This window comes from Oncorhynchus masou, chromosome 17 (assembly GCF_036934945.1).
Source record: "Oncorhynchus masou masou isolate Uvic2021 chromosome 17, UVic_Omas_1.1, whole genome shotgun sequence".
Classification (NCBI taxonomy): Eukaryota; Metazoa; Chordata; class Actinopteri; order Salmoniformes; family Salmonidae; genus Oncorhynchus; species Oncorhynchus masou.
In genome coordinates this window covers 20,044,126-20,066,925 of record NC_088228.1, presented here as the reverse complement: position 1 = coordinate 20,066,925, position 22,800 = coordinate 20,044,126, and the positions used below count along the sequence as shown (strand labels likewise).

The 22,800-nt window shown below is 44.8% G+C and overlaps 1 protein-coding gene across 2 annotated transcripts in view; it reads right to left on the bottom strand.

The window, feature by feature from the left end:
• Positions 1-14,103: 14,103 nt before the first annotated feature.
• Positions 14,104-22,800, bottom strand: part of LOC135558658 (receptor-type tyrosine-protein phosphatase N2-like) — a 145,617-nt gene continuing 136,920 nt past the window's right edge. For both annotated transcript variants that reach the window (XM_064992657.1, XM_064992658.1), the window contains 4 exons: positions 22,482-22,535; positions 19,902-19,966; positions 17,441-17,514; positions 14,104-16,167 (listed from right to left, as the gene is read on the bottom strand). In XM_064992657.1, coding sequence (XP_064848729.1) covers positions 16,096-16,167; positions 17,441-17,514; positions 19,902-19,966; positions 22,482-22,535 — 265 coding nt within the window. In that variant the 3' untranslated portion in view covers positions 14,104-16,095. The remainder of the gene's footprint in view (positions 16,168-17,440; positions 17,515-19,901; positions 19,967-22,481; positions 22,536-22,800) is intronic.

Below are 22,800 nucleotides of genomic sequence, written 5' to 3'. Positions count from 1 at the left end.
AGTGCAAATCATCCCAGAACAAGAGCAAAGGGCCTTGTGAAGATGCTGGAGGAAACAGGTACAAAAAAATATATATACACAGTAAAATGAGTCCTATATCAACATAACCTGAAAGGCTGCTCAGCAAGGAAGATGCCACTGCTCCAAATCCGCCATAAAAAAGCCAGACTATGGTTTGCAACTGCACATGGGGACAAAGATCGTACTTTTTGGAGAAATGTCCTCTGGTCTGATGAAACAAAAATAGAACTGTTTGGCCATAATGACCATTGTTATGTTTGGAGGAAAAAGGGGAGGCTTGCAAGACAAAGAACACCCGCCCAACAGTGAAGCACAGGGGTTGGCAGCATCAAGTTGTGGGGGTGCTTTGCTGCAGGAGGGACTGGTGCACTTCACAAAATAGATGGCAACATAAGGTAGGAAAATTATGTGGATATATTGAAGCAACATCTCAAGACATCAGTCAGGAAGTTAAAGCTTGGTGGCAAATGGGTCTTCCAAATGGACAATGACCCCAAGCATACTTCCAAAGTTGTGGCAAAATGGCTTAAGAACAACAAAGTCAAGGTATTTGAGTGGCCATCACAAAGCCCTGACCTCAATCCCATGGAACATTTGTTGGCAGAACTTAAAAAGCGTGTGCGAGCAAGGAGGCCTACAAACCTGACTCAGTTATTCCAGCTCCATCAGGAGGAATTTGCCAAAATTCACCCGACTTATTGTGGGAAGCTTGTGGATGGCTACCCGAAACGTTTCTACCCAAGTTAAACAATTTAAAGGCAATGCTACCAAATACTAATTGAGTGTATGTAAACTTCTGACCCACTGGGAATGTGATGAAAGAAACAAAAGCTGAAATAAATCATTCTCTCTACTATTATTCTGACATTTCACATTCTTAAAATAAAGTGGTGATCCCAACTGACCTAAGACAGGGAATTTTTACTAGGATTAAATGTCAGGAAGTGTGAAAATCTGAGTTTAAATGTATTTGGTTAAGTTGTATGTAAACGTCCGACTTCAACTGTAGCTCCTCTGAATCTTTCTACAGATCCAGCACCAATAGAGAAGGATCCATCCTCTGCTTATTCTCCAACTCTCTTTTACTCTGCTGCTCTGTCCAGTTGGCTCCTGGTCTACTTTGTGTGTGTTCAGTTGAGCTTTCATGACCATCCTCTGAGCTTTTGTTGTCATGAGCTGAATCTGAACTTGCAACTTGTGGATCTTCTTCGTACCTCACAGTACATCTGTCAACCAGCTGCACCACATCATCCACCTAATTTTCCACTGCTGGTATACTCTTCGGCAATGTGAACATCCACTGCATGGTAACAGTCACATGCAGAGTCTGGTTCCTTCTGCAACAACGCATCAGCGTTTCAATGCGGAGCTCCAGCTCTGCGTTCTATCTGACGGTGATACAGGCTGAGTTCCTCTAGCCACCGTGCTAGCTGCCATTCAGGGTGTTTGAAGTGGAACAGCCACTCCAAGCTGTTGTGAACCATGCGAAGTACAATTCGTGGACCCAGTAGGTAGTGTCTGAACTGCCTGGCGAACTTCACCACTGATAGGAGCTCTCCCCCGATTACGCAGTAGTGCTGATTGGTGCTCAATAGGTGGGAGCTGGCATATGCTTTCTTCTCACCCTCTTGAAGTTGAGACAAGACAGCCCCTATGCTGAAGTTCGAGGCATCCGTGTCCAGTATGAACAGCCCTTCAGATGTAGGGTAGGACAGTATAGGAGCTGCTATATGTCTGCCCTTGAGCTCCTCGAAAGCTTGCTGATGTGCCTCACCCCACTGGAAATCCACATCCTTTCTCTGGAGCTCATTCAATGAATTTCAGATCGCTGAGAACGCTGGCGATAATAGTTACTGAGCCCCATAAAGGCCTGCAGCTCCAGCAGGTTGGTGAGTGTGCTCCATTCCTTGACATCCTGGATGAGCTTTGAGTTTGGCCCGATACCTTGACCATTGACCACATGACCAAGAAAGAGCACTTCATCCTTCTGAAGATGGCACTTTTGATGGGTTCAGTTGAATCCTTGCTGTTTCATGTGACTGAAGACTTCTGCTAGGTTCTGTAGTCTTCAACTCCTTTGCCTAGTATGATCACATCGTCAAGGTATATGAGGAGACTTTGCTACTGCAACCCCCAGAGAACAATGTCCATTGCTCTTTGGAATGTACACAGTGTGTTACACAGCCCAAAAGGCATTATTGTGTACTCAAACAGCCCATACCTTGTTATGAAAGCAGTCTTGCAGCAGTCTTGTTCATGGACAATCTGCCAGTACCCGCTTTCCAAGTCTAGGGTGGAGAAAACTGTGGCACCCCCAGTGTGTCCAAGCATTCTTCAATCTTTGGAAGCGGATAGGCATCCTTAAAGGTCAATTCATTCAGCTAGTCTATGCACCACTTGTCTCCTCCATCCTTTTTGCGGACGAGCACTACTGGAGACGCCCACACTGAAGTAGAAGGGTTGACAACACCACTATCCAACATTGCTTGAATGTGCTGTCCTTCCTCTTCTTGGAATGCAAGTGGTGTGCGCCGTGTTGGTTCTCTCACATGCCATGCATCTCTAGTGTCAATGCGATGTGAGACTGTAATGAAGTGACCCAGATCTTTGTCACTGGTGGCGAAGACTAACTGATACTCCAGGTGTAGGCTGATGAATTTCTCTTGTTGAGTATCGCTTAAGTCTTTTCTTGATGGAGTGAACAGCTCACGCAGGTTATCAGGTAGGTCTAGAGCATTTACTGGCTGGAAGCGTCGTATCTGTTGCTGAGGGGACTTGCTGCTGGGGTGCACTTGTTATTTCAGAAATCGACTCTGTGGGCTGGAAGTCAGCCTCAATGAGGATTCCAGGGCAAGTACCCTCTGGTAATTGTGTGCTTACAGGAGATAGGCTACAGAAACAGATGAGCACCTGCTTATCCATTTCGATGAGTACACTGCCCGAGAGCCTGTCTGCTAAGCCTTCTGGCTCGAGAACTACTGCTACTCCAGGCCTTGGGTCTTCTACAACTCCCTACACATGGTATTCACTTTGAGTTGTAAGGGTTGAGGAAATAAGAGGGTGAACTCAGGATACTGCATGAGTCTGAACTGATCCTCCAAAGATATAGCTAGGTACTGGCTCACCGGCAATGGCAACTCTACCTCCTGCCTGTATGGTCATTTCAGATTCTATAAGAGCAAAAGGTGAGACCCAAATGCAGACACAGGAGGCAGATGGTTGAGCACCGATATTTATTATACCGAAAGGGGTAGGTAAAAGGCAGGTCGGGGACAGGCGAGAGTTCATAAACCAGGTCAGAGTCCAAACAGTACCAGGTGATAGGCAGGCTCGAGGTCAGGACAGGCAGGGGTTCAGTGAACAGGTCCGAGTCCAAACAGTACAAGTGGATAGGCAGGCTCGAAGTCAGAACAGGAAGAGTGGTCAGGCCGGCGGATACGGTGCCAGGACAGGAAAGGATCAAAACCAGTAGAGCTATGAAAAAACAGAGACTGGGGAAAAATAGTAGCTAGGAGAAACGCTGTTTGACTTGGCAAAACAAGATGAACTGGCACAGAGAGACAGGAAACACAGGGATAAATACACCAGGGACTAATAGGGACTAATACAGGAGACACCTGGACGTGGGGGGAGACAATCACAAAGACAGGTGAAACAGATCAGGGCGTGACAGATTCAGATTCAGATCAACGTTATTATCCCACCAGGGGGAAACATGAAACGCAGAAACAACACAATATAATTAATTGAAAGTGCTATAGGTACACATTTAAAGTGAAAGTGCAATATGCTGTATACTCGAGGGACCAACAGACTATCAATTATACAGCTCAATGGCTGTTGGAATAAAAGAGTCAACATTTGTATCTATCTGTTTTGAAAGGAGTCTCTTTTCCCTTGTCCAGATGCTGCTGTGACTGAGTTTTGAGTGAAGGGGATGAGTACAGTCCTGTAAATTTGTTATATATTACATTTTTTATTTACCCTTTATTTAATTAGGCAAGTCAGTTAAGAACAAATAATTATTTACAATGACGGCCTACCAAAAGGCAAATGACCCCCTGCGGGGACAGGGGCTGAGATTAAAAATTTAAAATAAATAACATAAATATAGGACAAAACACACATGACAAGGGGGACAGCACAACACTACATAAAGAGAGTCCCAAGACAACATAGCAAGGCAGCAACACATAACACAGCATGGTAGCAACACAACATGGTAGCAACACATGGTAGCAGCACAAAACATGGTACAAACATTATTGGGGACAGACAACAGCACAAAGGCCAAGAAGGTAGAGACAACAATACATCACGCAAAGCAGCCACAACTGTCAGCAAGAGTGTCCATGATTGAGATTGAGATAAAACTGTCCAGTTTGAGTGTTTGTTGCAGCTCGTTCCAGTCGCTAGCTGCAGCGAACTGAAAAGACGAGCGACCCAGGGATGTGTGTGCTTTGAGGACCTTTAACAGAACGTGACTGGCAGAACGGGTGTTGTATGTGGAGGATGAGGGCTGCAGAAGATATCTCAGATGGGTGGGGGAGTGAGGCCTAAGAGGGTTGTATAAATAAGCATCAACCAGATGAGTCTTGCGACGGGTATACAGAGATGACCAGTTTACAGAGGAGTATAGAGTGCAGTGATGTTTCCTATAAGGAGCATTGGTGGAAAATCTGATGACCGAATGGTAAAGAACATCTAGCCGCTCAAGAGCACCCTTACCTGCCGATCTATAAATTATGTCTCCGTAATATAGCATGGGTAGGATGGTCATCTGAATCAGGGTTAGTTCGGCAAATGGGGGAAAGAGGAGCGAGTCAGATAGAGGAAACCAAGTCTAGATTTAACTTAGCCTACAGCTTTGATATGTGCTGAGAGAAGGACAGTGCACTGTCTAGCCATACTCCCAAGTACTTGCATGAGGTGACTAACTCATACTCTAAACGCTCAGAGTTAGTAATCACACCTGTGGGGAGAGGGGCATTCTTCTTACCAAACAACATGACCTTTGTTTTGCAGGTGTTCAGAACAAGGTTAAGGGTATAGAAAGCTTGTTGGACACTAGGAAAGCTTTGTTGTAGAGCATTTAACACAAACTCCGGGGAGGGGCTGTAACGGCTGTTGGTGGAAGAAGGTGAGGTCCAAGGTGCAGCGTGGTACGTGTTCATGTTTGTTTTTTAACACTGAACACTAAATACAAAAATAACAAAGGGAATAACCGAAACAGACCTGAAAGGTGAAAAACACTAAACAGAAATCAACTACCCACAAAACCCATGTGGGAAAAAGCTACCTAAGTATGGTTCTCAATCAGAGACAACGATAGACAGCTGCCTCTGATTGAGAACCACACCCGGCCAAACAACAAAGAAATACAAAACATAGAAAATGAACATAGAATGCCCACCCTAGTCACACCCTGGTCTAACCAAAATAGAGAATAAAAGCCTCTCTATGGCCAGGGCGTGACAGGGGCCAGCTGAGTATAAGACTGTATCATCTACATATAAATGAATGAGAGAGCTTCCTACTGCCTGAGCTATGCGGTTGATGTAAATTGAGAAGAGTGTGGGGCCTAGGATTGAGCCTTGGAGCACTCCCCTGGTGACAGGCAGTGGCTGACACAGCAGATTTTCTGACTTTATACACTGCACTCTTTGAGAGAGGTAGTTAGCAAACCAGGCCAAAGACCCCTCAGAGACACCAATATTCCTTAGCCGGCCCAAAAGAATGGAATAGTTTACTGTATCAAAAGCTTTGGCCAAGTCAATAAAATAGCAGCACAACATTGCTTAGAATCAAGGGCAATAGTGACATCATTGAGGACCTTTAAGGTTGCAGTGACACATCCATAACCTGAGCAGAAGCCAGATTGCATACCAGAGAGAATACAATAGACATCAAGAAAGCCAGTCAGTTTTAAATAGGGCAAAATAGAAATAGGCTTATAACAGTTAGGATCAGCTTGATCTCCCCTTTAAATAAAGGACGAACCGTGGCAATGGGAACCTCCCCAGAAAGGAGAGACAGAATAAAGAGGTCGGATGATAGGGGCAGCAACCTTAAAGATGAAAGGGTCTAAACCATCTGACCCGGATGTTTTTTGGAGTCAAGTTTCAAGTGCTCCTCTAGCACCTTGGACTGAATGCAGGGAGAAACTTTGTAGCGGGGCAGGGGAAAAAGAGGGAGAAGCATTGGGCATAGTCACATTAGAAGGGGTGGGAGATGAGGAAATGTTGGACGGGCAAGGAGGCATGGCTGAGTCAAATAGGAATCCTGACTTAATAACATGGTGATTAAAGAGCTCAGCCATGTGCTTCTTGTCAGTAAAAACCACATCATCAACATTAAGGGACATGGGCAGCTGTGAGGAGGAGGGTTTATTCTCCAGGTCTTTAACCGTTTTCCAGAACTTCTTGGGGTTCGACCCACAGAGAGAGAACTACTCCTTAAAGTAACTAACTTTGGCCTTCCGGATAGCCTGATTGTGCTTATTTCTCATTTGCCTGAGCGAGAGCCAGTCAGCCTGAGTATGCGTGTGCCGAGCCTTTCGCCAAAGGCGAAATAATAATTTTGCACGCCCAATTTTTCAGTTTTTGATTTGTTAAAAAAGTTTGAAATATCCAATAAATATCGTTCCACTTCATGATTGTGTCCCACTTGTTGTTGATTCTTCACAAAAAAATACAGTTTTATATCTTTATGTTTGAAGCCTGAAATGTGGCAAACGGTCGCAAAGTTCAAGGGGGCCGAATACTTTCTCAAGGCACTGTATATCGACTTGGGGCTAGCCATTATAAGTTCAGAGTAACTCGCCCCAACACTGCTTGTGTGCTGGAGGTGAGTGAAAACTCAGGAGAGAGAGAGGGGGGGGGGGAGTGTGGTGGGGGTACCTGTACCAGACAGGAGAGACAGGCCAGGGCAGACGGTGAACAGAGAGAGTTGAGTGTGGTGGGGGTACCTGTACCAGACAGGAGAGACAGGCCAGTGCAGACGGTGAACAGATCGCCAGGTAGAACCCAAGCAGCAGTGCAGCAGGCAATGGGAGTAGGTGTCAACCACTTGGGAGAAGCTTTTATTTCTGAAGGCAGATTTCATGTAGAAAATGCCAGTGGATGGCAAAATGCTTTCAAGTTTTAGGAGGATGAGTTGTGTGTACAGGTTGGTGGCCAATTCTTGGATCTATACCAATTATCCTTCTGCCCTGCACTGGTACCCCTACCTAAAGCAACTACTGGTGAGTTGTTGGCTTTTCCGTTCTCTTTGAGAGTGTAGCCACTGGAACTGTCAGCCATGCCCGGGCCATGGGACCTGGCCTCTATTCATTTCCCAGAACGGCAGGGTTTGTGGACCTGGAACAGTGACGCTTGTAGTGTTCGGTCTCACCACAGTAGTAAGAAGGTCTCTTAGTAGCAGCTGTGAGACTTGGGGACCGGAATCAACTACCTCAGATGGGGCTGGCGTGTGGGAGACCTTCCTCTTGATGGTTCCAGTTTCAGGCTGTAAGACCTACTGTATATCCATGACTCAGGAGAGTTTTGTCAGTCATGACAGTTTCCGGTGTGACTTGGAGCTTTTCACTTTATCCATCAGGGACAGCAGCTGGTTGGTGGTAGCATAGCTGTCTGTTTGGGTCACTGGGGGAGTCACTATTGTCGGCCACACTTCCATGGTGACATTGTCTTCTGCCCAAGATATGCGCCTCATCTTGCCTCGGTTGTCTGTCACTCCCTAGTGTTGCTCAGCTGATCCTGCAGTTCAAGGTCAACCCCTGGGTATGCCAATGTTACCAGGCATCCCACTTCCTCTGAAAACTCTGCAGTGGTCGCCTTTTGCTGGCGCAGTTCAGTCAGGCAGTGACAGACAGTGGTAGGAGGAGACATCTGCCCGTAATGCTATTAGCTGCTCAATGAGGAGGGTGTAGTCCTTTCTGACTGTAATTGATCTGTGTGTAGCTGGTGTAGAGAGTCAGGCGCAGGACAGCAGATATGACTAATCAGCGTATTTACTCAAGTAAATCGACAAATACAACACAAATTACCAAGCCCACAATAACGGATCATATACAAGAAAAACAATCACTCACAAACAAACATGGGGTAACAGAGGGTTAAATAATGAACAAGTAATTGAGGAATTGAAGCCAGGTGTGTAAGACAAAGACAAAGCCTAGTGGTTAGAGCATTGGGCTAGTAACCAAAAGGTTGCAAGTTCGAATCCCCAAGCTGACAAGGTACAAATCTGTCGTTCTGCCCCTGAACAAGGCAGTTAACCCACTGTTCCTAGGCCGTCATTGAAAATAAGAATTTGTTCGTAACTGACTTGCCTAGTTAAATAAAGGTAAGATTAAATTAATTAAAAGTAAAAGAAAGAAAAAAAAGCACCAAAAACCTCCCGCACCTCGGACTCCTGGATTGGACCAGCCACCACCTGCCTGGGAGAGACACGAGAACGAGGGATTAATACAGTCATCTGGAGGAAGCTGTAACCTGTAGCATACCTCGTTCAGTCTCCTCAGGACTTTGAATGGCCCCACAAACCGCGGACCCAGATTTTGGCAGGGCAGGCGGAGGGGCAGGTTTCGGATCGAGAGCCAGACCCGGTCGCCTCACTGCGGTGGCGGTCGGTGCTCGCCTTCTGCCGCCTCACGGCCCGTTGCAGGTGTACATGGGCGGAGTCCCAGGTCTCCTCCGAGCGCTTAAACCATTCGTCCACCGCAGGAGCTTCGATCTGGCTCTGATGCCAAGGTGCCAGAACCGGCTGAATCCCCAGTACGCACTGGAAAGGAGAGAGGTGAGTGAAGGAGTGGCGGAGGGAGTTTTGGGCCATCTCTGCCCAGGGGATGAACGCCGCCCACTCCCCCGGCCGGTCCTGGCAATATGACCGCAGAAACCTACCCACATCCTGGTTTACACTCTCCACCTGCTCGTTACTCTCGGGGTGAAAATCTGAGGGTGAGGCTGACCGAGACCCCCAGACGTTCCATGAACGCTCTCCAGACCCTGCACGTGAATTGGGGACCCCGATCAGAGACTATATCCTCAGGCACCCCATAGTGCCGGAAGACATGAGTGAACAGGGCCTCCGCAGTCTGTAGGGCCGAACGGAGACCGGGCAAAGGGAGGAGACGGCAGGACTTAGAAAACCGATCCACAACGACCAGGATTGTGGTGTTCCCCTGTGAGGGAGGAAGATCTGTCAGGAAGTCCACCGACAGGTGCGACCACGGCCGTTGTGGAACGGGTAGGGGTTGTAACTTCCGTCTGGGCAGGTGCCTGGGAGCCTTGCACTGTGTGCCCACCGAGCAGGAGGAAACATAAACCCTCACGTCCTTGGCCAAGGTGGACCATCAGTACTTCCCACTAAGGCAGCGAACCGTCCGACCGATGCCAGGGTGACCAGAGGAGGGTGACGTGTGGGCCCAATAGATCAAACGGTCGCGGGCAGCAGACGGAATGTACAGGCACCCAGCTGGACACTGGGGGGGAGTGAGCTCTGTGCGTAACGCCGGCTCTATGTCCACGTTCAGCTCACACACCACCGGTGCCACCAGGCAAGAGGCCGGAGGTATGGGAGTGTGATCCATGGACCGCTCCTCGGTGTCATACATCCGGGACAGTGCGTCTGCCTTAGTGTTCTGGGAACCAGTGAAAACAAAATGGGTAAAGAACATGGCCCACTTTGCCTGGCGAGGGTTCAGTCTCCCCGCCGCCTGGATGTACTCCAGATTGCGGTGGTCAGTCCAGATGAGAAAAGGGTGTTTAGCCCCCTCAAGCCAATGTCTCCACACCTTCAGAGCCTTGACGTCGGCCAATTACGCACGGCTGAAATGCGGTACCCTAGGAAGGAGACGGACTGATGGAAGAACAGACATTTCTCAGCCTTGATGTACAGGTCATGCTCCAACAGTCGACCAAGCACCCTGCGCACCAGGGACACATGCTCGCCGCGTGTAGCGGAGTATATCAGAATGTCGTCGATATATACCACTACACCCTGCCCGTGCAGGTCCCGGAAAATCTCGTCAACAAAGGCCTGGAAGACTGATGGAGCATTCATCAACCCGTATGGCATGACGAGGTACTCATAGTGCCCTGAGGTGGTACTAAATTCCGTCTTCCACTCGTCCCCCTCCCGGATACTCACCAGGTTGTAAGCGCTCCTGAGATCCAATTTTGTGAAGAAGCGCGCCCCGTGCATTGACTCGATCGCACTGGCGATGAGAGGCAGCAGGTATCTGTACCTCACAGTGATCTAATTGATACTTCAATAGTCAATACACGGGCTCAGACCCCCATCCTTCTTCACAAAAAAGAAACTCAAGGGGGCAGGTGAAGTGGAGGGCCAAATGTATCCCTGTCCCAGGGATTCATTCCAAAGCCACCGTCTCCTCCTGTGACATAGGATACACATGACTCCTGTGAAGTGCTGCGTCTACCAGGAGATTTATTGCACAATTTATCACATCGACGGGGGGATTGTGCGATAAATCTCCTGGTAGACGCAGGGCGGACACACTCTCACGTCCCGAAGGAGCCAGGTGGACAGTCGCCAGGTAGAGCTCCAGCTGGAGTAGGAGCCCCTGGCATCCGGCAGCAATCCCATCATACTCCCTCGGGAGCGCAAGCCGAATCCCGCTGGCACCGGGTGAGGGATGGGTGGACAGTGGGACCTTCTGTAGTGGGGCAGGTGGAGGCACTGGACGACCTGCTCGTAGTACATCTCATTCCAAAATCATGGAAATTAATAGGGAGTTGGTCCCCCATTTGCTGCAATAAAAGCCTCTACTCTTCTAGGAAGGCTTTCCACAAGATGTTGGAACATTGCTGCGGAGACTTGCTTCTATTTATTCACAAGAGCATTAGTGAGGTCAGGCACTGATATTGGGCAATTAGGCCTGGCTCGCAGTTGGCGTTCCAATTCATCCTGAAGGTGTTTGTTGGTGTGGAAGAACTTGACTGGCCTGCATAGAACCCTGACCTGAACCCCCATAATAAATACAAATACAAATATCATACTCTTTTTGACCAGACAGAAAAAGATAGATGGGCTACACAGAAATAAAGGGGCGCTGTTTCGCTTGACTCGGATGCTTTCTCCTGTGAGATACTGTACATTCAGCCTCTTGCCAATTAAAGGAAAATTATGAAACACAGAGAGAAAAGCATTATTTTATGAAAAAAATTATTGCTCTCAAATTTTTGGTGAAGCCCGGCTTCCCTTGGCATCCATGAATACACGCCACTGTATTGATTGTAAATAATGATTGTGAAAAAAGAAAGAAGCGTGTGACGTCATCTGTAAACATGGGTGGATGTCTATTGTTCTCAAAACGTTGATGAAAGCTGACTTCGAAACGCGTCTGTTTGTTTTGACCTCTGCTGCTAAAAAATAAGACATTACAACTTAAAGAATATTTCAGTGGGTGCAGGTTTTTTCTCTCTTCCAGCTATATCTTTGATTCCAGCATAGAAGTCAGTAGACACCTGCACAGCAGCAACATGATGACAAGCCCACTGTGATAAGCTCTAATAGCTGTTCGGTTAGGGTAATGGCTAAGGTTAGGGTTTAGGATCACGCTAATGGCTAGGGTTGATCCGGGGTTGCCCCAACCCCCCCCCCCCCCCACACACACACACATCACCTTCAAATCGGCAATACTCATCAATAATCAAATCACTAGTCCAATAACTATCAGACGCAGTTTGATTCTTATAATTCTTTGCAACTCTTCTCTTAGGTTTTATTTAGCTGCTGTTCTATACATTTATTCTTCAAATCAGTCCAAATTCTTTTAGATCATACAACCAAAACACCATTCATTCCGCTTTCCTTCAATAAGATAATTCGAGTTCTTTGCCCTCCTAAAATAATACTTTCAACAATAGAAAAGTTAACCATCCTCGGCTCCAACTTGACCTTTTGCTTTTAGCCAAAGAAAGGATCAAAGAGCCCTTTAAGATTCTATTAAAATAACTCAAGGAAAAGAACATGCATGGAGGTCAATGTTCTGACATGATTCCACTCATTCTAATGGGCAATAACAAGCTGATTACCAGCAGCGTGTGAGGTACGCTTACTTATAGACCTAAATAACAAGAGGAATTTCTCCATGACCTCTCCTCATGTCTTGTAGTATAGCTTTTCTTTTCTATTATAGTAATATTTTTCATTATGATTCCCCAGTACACAGTTTGTCTGAGATCACTGTATCATTTGTAATTATGCAAAGCAGTCTTTTCATGCCATGCAGAAGGAAAGCAATTTTTGTATGCAAATAGTTAAACGGCCTAATGATAAGTGACACCATGCGATATTGGGGTCACCACACGTATGACACCAATGAAAATTATCAACTGAATGCCAGAAGTGTCCAGTACGGACGCACGGGGGACGAGATGAAACAGAGTGAAATGCCATGGTCACATCGACGCCTATTAATAATCAAATTGGATTGGATGTAATGAGAAAAGATTTTCATCGTGATTGAAGTGAGGCTGAGTCGTTTTGTCCCAAATGGGACCTATCCCTATATAGTGCACTACATTTGAAAAGTAATCCACGGGATAGGGTGACATTTGGGACTCAGACTTTCCCCTGTTCATTCCTCGAGATGTTGGAAGCCTGTTGGAGCAACAGTCGTTCAAGTATTCCACGGCGGTTTCATTCAACTGACCTCTCTGAAGATCCATCAGCCGTGTGTTCTACATCTGTAGCCTACATCACTGCAGCCAGCCTCATTCAGAGCCTGGACTCAAAACCCAAAACATAACACAGGCAACCATATAATGGACTTGAAGCTGTAACCTAACTGTGGCTTTCAGACCAATAGCAAACTACAACTGTTGATCATTTTGCATTACACTATAGAAAACGAGACCATGGTCGCTGTGTGGAATCTCACATCATTCACATGAGCAGATAAGGATGAAAACAGGTTGACATTGAACAAGGCTCTATTTCAAGTATTCACAATATATAAATTGGCGGAAGCTGTATATATATATTGCCATGACATCCTAAAAAGGGGGAGTGGCTGTTTTCAGGGTCAACCACCAGCACCTGTAGCTAGCTGTCAAATGACAAATCTTAGTGTTGTTTCTGTAAACAGGTTTGGAAGAGAGTTGACCATGGTCCTGAAAAGGCTCCTTATTTGTAGGGTAGAAGAATATAATATAATAACTTTATTTTGGTGGTGATAGTTACAGCACAAGCAGATAGTGGTGGAAAGAAGAACAACATCTGGGAGTACAAGTTGCAATACAATACACCACAGTCATTTTTATTAGCTAGGTGTCACTTCTTAGAGGGACCGAAGGAGCAAGGTTAGGACTCAAAGTTTTCTACTGTTTATTTAGTGTGCTTATCCTGGCAAAACAAGAGCTTAATGATTGAGAGAAAAGTCTATCCCTGAGCTAGGTACATACCGTATTGTATCTGGCTGAGATGTTGACTTAGAAAGCATAAAACAACACATGGATGTCTTGAAAGACTACAGTAGGCCCTCAAAGATGAGGCATAAGGGAAGATTTAGTTTGCAATCTCACCATGCCACCTGTCGACCTCTTTAAATTAACTTTCTACTATGTAAAGCAGAATCATTTCTGTCTATGAAGCTTGTTCTTTATTTATATGTTTTAAAATATCCCTGTGATATTTCTCATGGTGACTTATTTTTCTTCATACTGTGTGTGTGTGTGTGCATGCGAGAGTGTGGTTATGAGACAGGAGACAGTCAGTGTTGCATCCTGTTACTGTGTGGTTGGTAGGAAGTGTTGATAGCATAATCTACACTCTGAAGTAGCATGAAGCTGCCAAGCCATGTGAATCACCATGCAGATTGGAGATCAGAATAGCACCCAGCCATTCAGACACTCTGGCTAAGAAGAAAGAACCTTTGAACCAGAAGGAAACTTAGAATTTTAGAAAGAAACTAAGGTTTCTTTGAGACCATTTTAGAGGTATTGGGAAATAGGATCAGGTCTTTATAGAGGTTCCTTGCCTAATCAGACAATGCAAAACATAAATACGTACTGCTCAGCAGATAGTGGTGGAAAGAAGAACAACATCTTGGAGTACAAGGTTGCAATACAACACGCCATCAATAATGGGACTTTATTCACAATAGTTTATCTTCACTGATAGAACAAAATATTTTCTGTTGTTTTTTTAATAATCATATATATATAGATCAGTGGTCAAACCAGCCATCTCTTGCAATGAATTAGTTGAAAGCTTTTTGCAGTGGTTACAGTATGGGGCACATAACATGGCCCGCTTTAACTCTGAATGTCTTCCAAATGGCACCATATTCCCTTTATAGTGCACTACTTTTGACCAGGGCCAAAGGAAAAGAAGTGTAATAGAAAGGGAATCAGGTGCCATTTTGGAAGCACAGCTGTGATAGGTAAAATAAGTTTCTGCCAATATGTAATATAACAATCCACTATCTTCCCCTCTGTACTTGCACTACTATTCTTCAGAAAGTAATGTCTCAAATGGCATGATTATATATCCTTGGCTTGTCAAAGTAAATAGTAAATCATATCCTTGGCTTTCTTCATGGTGACATGATATATTTTGAGGCTGAAGGAGATATATTTGGGGAATAATAGTTTCAAATAGTCATGTGCGAGTGTATGCTAAAAAACAGGTCATATCATCTGCAATTCAGAAAATATTGGGTGTACAAAAAACAGAATCCAATGGACAAACATGAAAGCTTGACCCAAGATTTGTGATCTAATGGCATGAGTCTAGTCAAAGCAGACAGTGTTGGGGTAGAGCTGTAGGCCCGCGTGACTGTACAGGATAAAAGCGTCTGCTAAATGGCATATATTATTATTAATTATTATTATTTAGCTGACAGTACTCCTGTAGTGCAGACAAACCTGCCTGGTCAGCATCCAAAATGGCAACCTATTCCCTACATAGTGCACTTGTTTTGACCAGAGCTCTGGTCAAAAGAAGTTATCTATTGTATATAAGGAAAGGGTTGCCATTTGGAACGCAGATATGGACTCAGTTGTTAATAAGACACAGGGACATCCAGTGGCAGCTTATATTCACACTTAAGCCATTGATGCTACATGTACATCTAGGGCTTTATTCAATCCGTAGCACTGATGATCCACTTTATAGCATGATTGAAAATTAAAGGCAATGTTCCCACGGTTGTGGAGGCTGCATTCACGGTAAAACTGCATTCACGGTAAAAACTGCATTCACGGTAAAACTGCATTCACGGTAAAACTGCATTCACGGTAAACGCTGGATATGTCGACTAAATTAGAAATGACATTCACATTTTAACCCAGATCTTCTGTGATACTTTGGCGATACGGATTGAATCCAGACCCTAGATTAGATGAACTGCTTTATTTACAAAATGACAATATCGTTTTCATTGTACATACAGCACACCAATTCATAGAACTGCTTTACTTGAGGCAGGCATTAGCTAGTTTAGTTTACTGACATTAGTTAAGTTTACTCACAATCGTTGTCCACAACATACAATTATTTGTCCAGGTCTGGACAAGCTGAAGAAACACATATTGCTTGGTGTAATTATCATTATGGTAACTAGAATTAACATCAGCATCATTGTTATCAGTGTTCACTTGACCTAATTAAGCAGTTTTCCTTTTAATATGCATTACATGGTATGATTTAGTACACCGCATACTAGGATCAAAGGAAAAACAAATATTCAACTGAAATATGCCATATGATACAGATGTTGTGACCAACATAATCATTTACACACACACAAAAACAATATTTCTGTCATTGATATATTCTAGTAATTTAACAGATAAACATGTTTTTCAATCAGTAAAAGTCTTGATGCACTAAATTGCCTGTTTGGAAACAAGCTCCATAGGTTCACAATAGATTTTGATTTATTTATACACGACTAAGATCAGGTCATGCTCTCTCGCACAACATCCACAAAGACAGAGAGGCGGAGAGAAGGAGTGGGGGACAGAAGGCGTGGGCGAGAGAAGGAGAACAGGAGGGAGGTCCCTGGGGAGGTCTGCTGAGGCTTGGTAGTGGGTAAACCTCTCACTGTGGAAGAGCTTTGAGTATGGCGTTCACCTCCTCCGCAACAGCTGTCAATGCAAACTCAAACTGCTCCTGAGGTGGAGTAAGAGAGGGAGGAGAGGGAGAGAGAGAGAGAGGAAAGGGGAGAGTGAGAGAGTGGGGGAGAGAGAGAGAGAGAGAGAGAGGAAAGGGGAGAGCGAGAGAGTGGGGGAGAGGGAGAGAGAGAGAGGAAAGGGGAGAGCGAGAGAGTGGGGAGAGAGAGAGAGTGGGGGAGGGGGAGAGAGTGGGGGAGGGGGAGAGAGAGAGAGGAAAGGGGAGAGCGAGAGAGTGGGGGAGAGGGAGAGAGAGAGAGAGGAAAGGGGAGAGAGAGTTGGGGAGAGAGAGTGAGTGGGGGAGGGGGTGAGAGTGGGGGAGGGGGAGAGAGAGAGAGGAAAGGGGAGAGCGAGAGAGTGGGGGAGGGGGAGAGAGAGAGGAAAGGGGAGAGCGAGAGAGTGGGGGAGGGGGAGAGAGTGAGGGGAGAGAGTCATTGTAGAGTTAATGCCATGTTCTTTCCAGATGAATTGCAATACAGAAATAGACACAGATCAGACTTACAAAGCAGCTATAGAGCTATAGAGAATCATGTGAAAGAAGTCTAGAAAACAATGACTTCACTGCGATTGGTCACTTGATACAGAAGTTATTCAATAAGCAAGCACTAGGGGGAGTTCAACTGTAGCGCTTACTAACGAAACAAATGACAAACATTTACAATGTATGTAGAACCCTTAACTAATGAAATCAAACTATATACAATAGGCTTATACGTTATTGAAGAAAACAAGACTTATACTAATAAAACATTTTCTCATCACCAATAATAGTGAAAAGATGAGTCACTCATTGAGGATACATGGTTTAATGAAGAATGGATCGATGTGACTGCTGGACCAATCTAATAATTCTCAGGGAATCCACACTATGATTGATGTTTCCAAACTGGCTGTCGATTGTCTGACCAGAACACATATTGTTAATTCTTTGTGTTTAGTGTTGAGGAATAACTTGGGTCTCATTTGAGCTGATACTCTGGAGAGAGAGCTCTGCTTTATGAAACAGCTCCACATTTCTTGAGGACACAGAGTGGACCTGTGTTACCTATCGCAAGACAACTAACTGAGCCTGCCAGTTTTCTCTCTCTCTGTAAAATTATTTGGGAACCACCATGCACCTACTACAAACCTAGCACTGCACTAAAGCAAAGGCTTTGAAAATGTGACCGCTACTAGTGCGCACCGCTAACTAACTAGCCCATTTTATACCCTCCCTCCATCTCCTTTCAGAAATCACAGTCCATTAGAGTTCCCAGCCGAGGTGAGGACATTACCTTTGTCTGGACCATAGCCGGCCGCTGATCCCTCAAGTGCTCTAGGGTGGCAGCAATATCAATCTCTTTAGCACCTGCAACACAACACCAACAACAAATTGGACAGAGTTCAAAGCCAGGAGATAATCCAGGCAGCGTCTGTCAATCTCCTTTTACTCGCTCCCTTTGGAACCTCTGCCATACAGCGATTGAAAATGATTGCATTCATCCCATATCCACACAGATGCTACAAACAAGGCTCCGATTGTTTTAGTTGCCTAGATGAAAATGAGAGGGTGGGGAAAGAGAATGTTTGCAAAGGAATTTGTAAAACCACAAAATGTAAGATACAGGAATCAGAGGGATTTTACCTCTAAAATAAAATAAACACTTCAAATTTGTTTTGACCAAAGCCTTGTCCCCCCTGTTGCTGTGTGAGCTAACCAAGGTGCCCCATAGGCTGTCGTAGTCTCAAGCAGCGAGGGATGGTGAGTGTCTGTCTGCCTGCCTGCCTATTTGCCTGTCTGTATTTCTGCCTGCCTACTTGGCAAGCTACCACCCAGGTGAATAGCTAGATGTGTTGGATACTGGGCAAGCAGAGTGGAGAACCCTCTCTTCCCTGTCCCTGCAGCACCAGTGCCCAGTCAGCCTGGCAGCTGGCCCTGCCCTCAGACCCAATGCCCAGTTGGCACTGCTCTATGCTCCTCTGTCGACCAAACACGGCTGTGATCACAAAGAAGACGGCTATCTGAGGCCCTTGAGTTGGGGGCAGACTACATGATTGCATGTCTGGCGCTGAAGGCCTACTGTGAAACCTTTGGAGAAAATAAATAAGTAACAGAACGAGGGAGACAAACACAACAAAATTACATTCATGAGGAGTAGTGAGGAAAATGGAAAAAGAAAAAGGATTTGATTTGTTTTCTGTAGCTAACTACATCAACCACTCCCACACTTTCCTCAGAAAATCTTTCCCGTGTATCAAAAGAGCAAACTTTTTTGTTTTACAAATCAAAAAATGAATAAGCAAGAATAGCTTATTCAAGCCATTCTCTTTCAATGACAGTTTTTACTCTACAGTTACAATAGAGTAACTCAAGTCTATTCCTCCCACCCAAGAATGGCGCTTGCACAGTTCTACGAGCACCACACTGATAAGTTCCTCATTTTCTAGGACTCAACAGCCAGGCTATTGTGCTGGTTGTAATAAACCAGACTGTGGAGGAACAGTATAAATGGCTCATTTGAGTTTCCCTCGCAAGATTCCCTTCAAGGAGGGGAGTTCTGAGAAGAAACAAGAGAAAGCCCCAAGTCCTTATGGGAGCTGTGAAAGAGACAGAGCCGTGGCTAGCAGCTGGACCCCGGGCTGAAAGAGACAGAGCCGTGGCTAGCAGCTGGACCCCGGGCTGAAAGCTCCTGCACTTGTGCTGCCGATTCTTAAGTTAGAGCGAACACTACAGCAGGAGAAAAAAAGAAGAGGCTTTGGTAGTAAGTAAAAAAAAAGAAGAAAAAAAGGCATAATTCTCAGCCTCCAAATTTACAATTCATTCCTTGGGAGAAAGGTAAAGAGGGTAAAAAAAAGAGAGGAGAGTGATTTTGTGTCCAAGGGCATACAGGTCTTTGATCAGGCTGAGGGAACCTGGGCCTCCTGCTTCTCAGGAGACAGACAAAGAGGACCCTAACCCTAACTGGCCGGGCCCAGATTCCTCCCCGGCACAGAGAAAAAAGCCTTTGGGCTGCCTCACAGTGTGACAGCCTGGGAAAAGCCTCTCTCAGCAGGCCTAAGATGCCTGCTTTGGCCTTTGATCTTTCATTAAGGCCAGGGCCACAGCACCGGTCAGGAGATTGACATGCCTAATACACACAAATGTAAATGCATGGGTGAACACACACACACACACACACACACACACACACACACACACACACACACACACACACACACACACACACACACACACACACACACACACACACACACACACACACACACACACACACACACACACACACACACACAACAAACCAAGGGGAGAATAGGTCAAGAACAAATGCGTGCGTGTGTGTGAATGCCATGCTGAAGCAATTGGTGTAAGGTGCTTTCAATTTGAATGGAAGAACACATTTCAACAAATGTGCATGTGAGACTACATGAACACAATTAGGTATACTGTTTGCTGAAAAGAAATGGCATTAAATTCCAATAAACAGGATGAATTTATCTGCATGAACAAATTTACAATTTGCTTGACATAAATTACCAGAATAGGAATTCTTAAACGACATTTACATCTGAAATCATCAATGTGAAAAGGAACACCATATTTTTTTCTCTCCCATCGATCATTAATTCAGGGAAGCTGCAGCCAGTCACCCTCTAATGCTTTTAAAGTCCGACAGCTGAAAAAGTACGGCTTTAACGTTGACATGGCGATGCTGCTTAACATGCGTAAGGAGAAAAGAAAAGCTGTCTGACTCCCACCTTTAGCCATCTTATTGAGAACCATGTCAATCAGAATGTATGTTCCACTCCTCCCGGCGCCGTTGCTGCAAGAGAGAGAGAGAAGGAGAGACAGAGAAGAGAGAGAGATGGGGTGTCATTGGCATGACTTAAAAGACACAAGACTATTTCAATGTGTTATCGTTTTGGTCAATACAATTTTTTACTTATAGCCCTAACTGAATTGTTAATTTTGAATGCAATTTTTTGTTGTTTGATATTGTATCAGCTTATAAAAATGAGAGCTGTTTTTAACAAGTGACAACATAGAGGAGGGTTTAATATTCCAAGCATATAAAATTACTAGCGCTATTTTGAGAGGCTGAACGACATCAAACCATGATGATTTTTGTATAAAAAGGTTGTTCTGGGGTTTAAATTTAATAACAGGAATAGTAAACCATTCTCAAAAGTGGCAAAGCTGCAATATGATGCAAAGAAGAGTACATTTATTTGATTAAAATTGCTGGTGAAAAACTAACAAAAACACTCCGTACATGTAGAAAAAATAAGGGGTAAACTGAACATTTAGTTTGATGAATAAAGATGCAATACTATTTTAATCTATGTCTTTTCATTTCTAAATCTGGTGTTGGTGCTGTAAAAGAAAAAGAAAAGACACCAAATCCCCTTAAAAAAGCACAAGACGTGTAGATACACACACAGTAAACACACCGTCGTGTATCTGAACAAACGAGGCAGAGATAATTGGGCACAATCCCGCTACAGGATGTGCTTCTCAAATGCCCCCTTATCCCTTTATAGTGCAGAACTTTTGACTAGGGCCTGGTAGTACCACTATGAATGGACTAGGGTGCCATTTGGAACGTAGACAGGGACTCCGGGGCAATACTGCTATCTATGTCTGGGATCTGAGGTCTGCAGTTTGCAGTATGTATCGATACCTAGCAACGCCTAGCATGGGTCATTATGAACTGATCAAAGATAAGGCTGAGGACAAAGCCCTGGGCCACAGAAAACACATTTTAAGATGTTTGTTTGCCGGCCTGGCCTCGACTGGCTAGCCACTCAGAGCTGAGCTAAACTGATCTGAGCTGAGATAGAGACCTGTGATTTATCTGCAAGGTGCCTCTGTATAGTCTACTAGGCTATAGCTCTGCTAATGTTGTTGCTTGTGCTATTGGTTATATGAAAATTGAAAACAAAAGCTTTAAACTACACTGAACAAAAATATAAACTCAACATACAACAATATCAAACATTTTACTGAGTTACAGTTCATATAAGGAAATCAGTTAACTCGTATTATTTAGGCCCTAATCTATGGATTTCACATGACTGTTCACAGATACCTTTAAAAAAGGAAGGGCGTGGATCAGAAAACTAGTCCGTATCTGGTGTGACTACCATTGCCTCATGCAGCGCAACACATCTCCTTTGCATAGAGTTGATCAGGCTGTTGATTGTGGCCTGTAGAATGTTGTCAATGGCTGTGCAAAGTTGCTGGATATTAGCGGGAACTGGAACACGCTGTTGTACTCGTCAATCCAGAGCATCCCAAACATGCTCAATGGGTGACATGTCTGTTGAGTATGCAGGCCATGGAAGAACTGGGATATTTTCAGCTTCCTGGAATTGTGTACTGATCCTTGCGACATGGGGCCGTGTATTATCACGCTGAAACATGAGGTGATGGAGGTGGATAAATGACACGACAATGGGCCTCAGGATCTTGTCACGGTATCTCATCATTCAAATTGCCAATGATAAAATGCAATTGTATTTGTTGTTTGTAGCTTATGCCTGCTCATACCACAACCCTACCACCACCATGGGGCACACTGTTCACAACATTGACATCAGCAATCTGCTCACCCACACAACGCCATACAGGCTGTCTGCCATGTGCCCGTTACAGTTAAAACCAGGATTCATCCGTGAAGAGCACATTTCTCCAGCGTGCCAGTGGCCAATGAAGGTGAGCATTTCCCCACTGAAGTCGGTTAATACGCCGAACTGCTGTCAGGTCAAGACCCTGGTGAGGACGACGAGCACGCAGATGTTCTTCCCTGAGACGGTTCCTGACAGTTTATGCAGAAATTCTTCAGTTGTGCAAACCCACAGTTTCATCAGCTGTCCAGGTGGCTGGTCCTTGACGATCCCGCAGGTGAAGAAGCTGGATGTGGAGGTCCTGGGCTGGCGTGGTTACACGTAGTCTTCGGTTTGAGGCCGGTTGGACGTACTGCCAAATGATCTAAATTGACATTGGAAGTGGCTTATAGAGAAATGAACATTAAATTCTCTGGCAACAGCTCTGGTGGACATTCCTGCAGTCAGCATTCCAATTGCATGCTCTCTCAAAACTTGAGACATCTGTGGCATTGTGTTGCGTTACAAAACTGCACATATTAGAGTGGCCTTTTATTGTCCCCCGCACAAGGTGCACCTGTGTATTGATCATGCCGTTTAAACAGCTTCCTGATATGCCACACCTGTCAGGTGGATGGATTATCTTAGATGTAAGACCCACCTTAGACACATGGCATTCTGTGATTACATCATTTACTTCCTCTACTGAGGTACAATACTGTTTATACTTGCCTGCAGTGGACTATTATAGGACAAGACCTTCCTCGGTAGCACTTGTTAACCTTTCTGCAACAGAACAGACAGACATAAAGCATCATAAACCGTATGTCAAATCACAACATCAAAATGAGATCAAATGAGTACACCCAGTGATTGAACCGATTTTATTCCCATTATGATCGGTTTTAATTGGTCAACACTTCTCATAATAATAAGGCCCTGAAGACTAGAACAAGTATACATCAAGGTTAAATATTCTAATGATACTGTGGACTTTGAAAAGATACATCCCTTCTCAATCTATAAAAAATATAAATAAATCCATATTTCA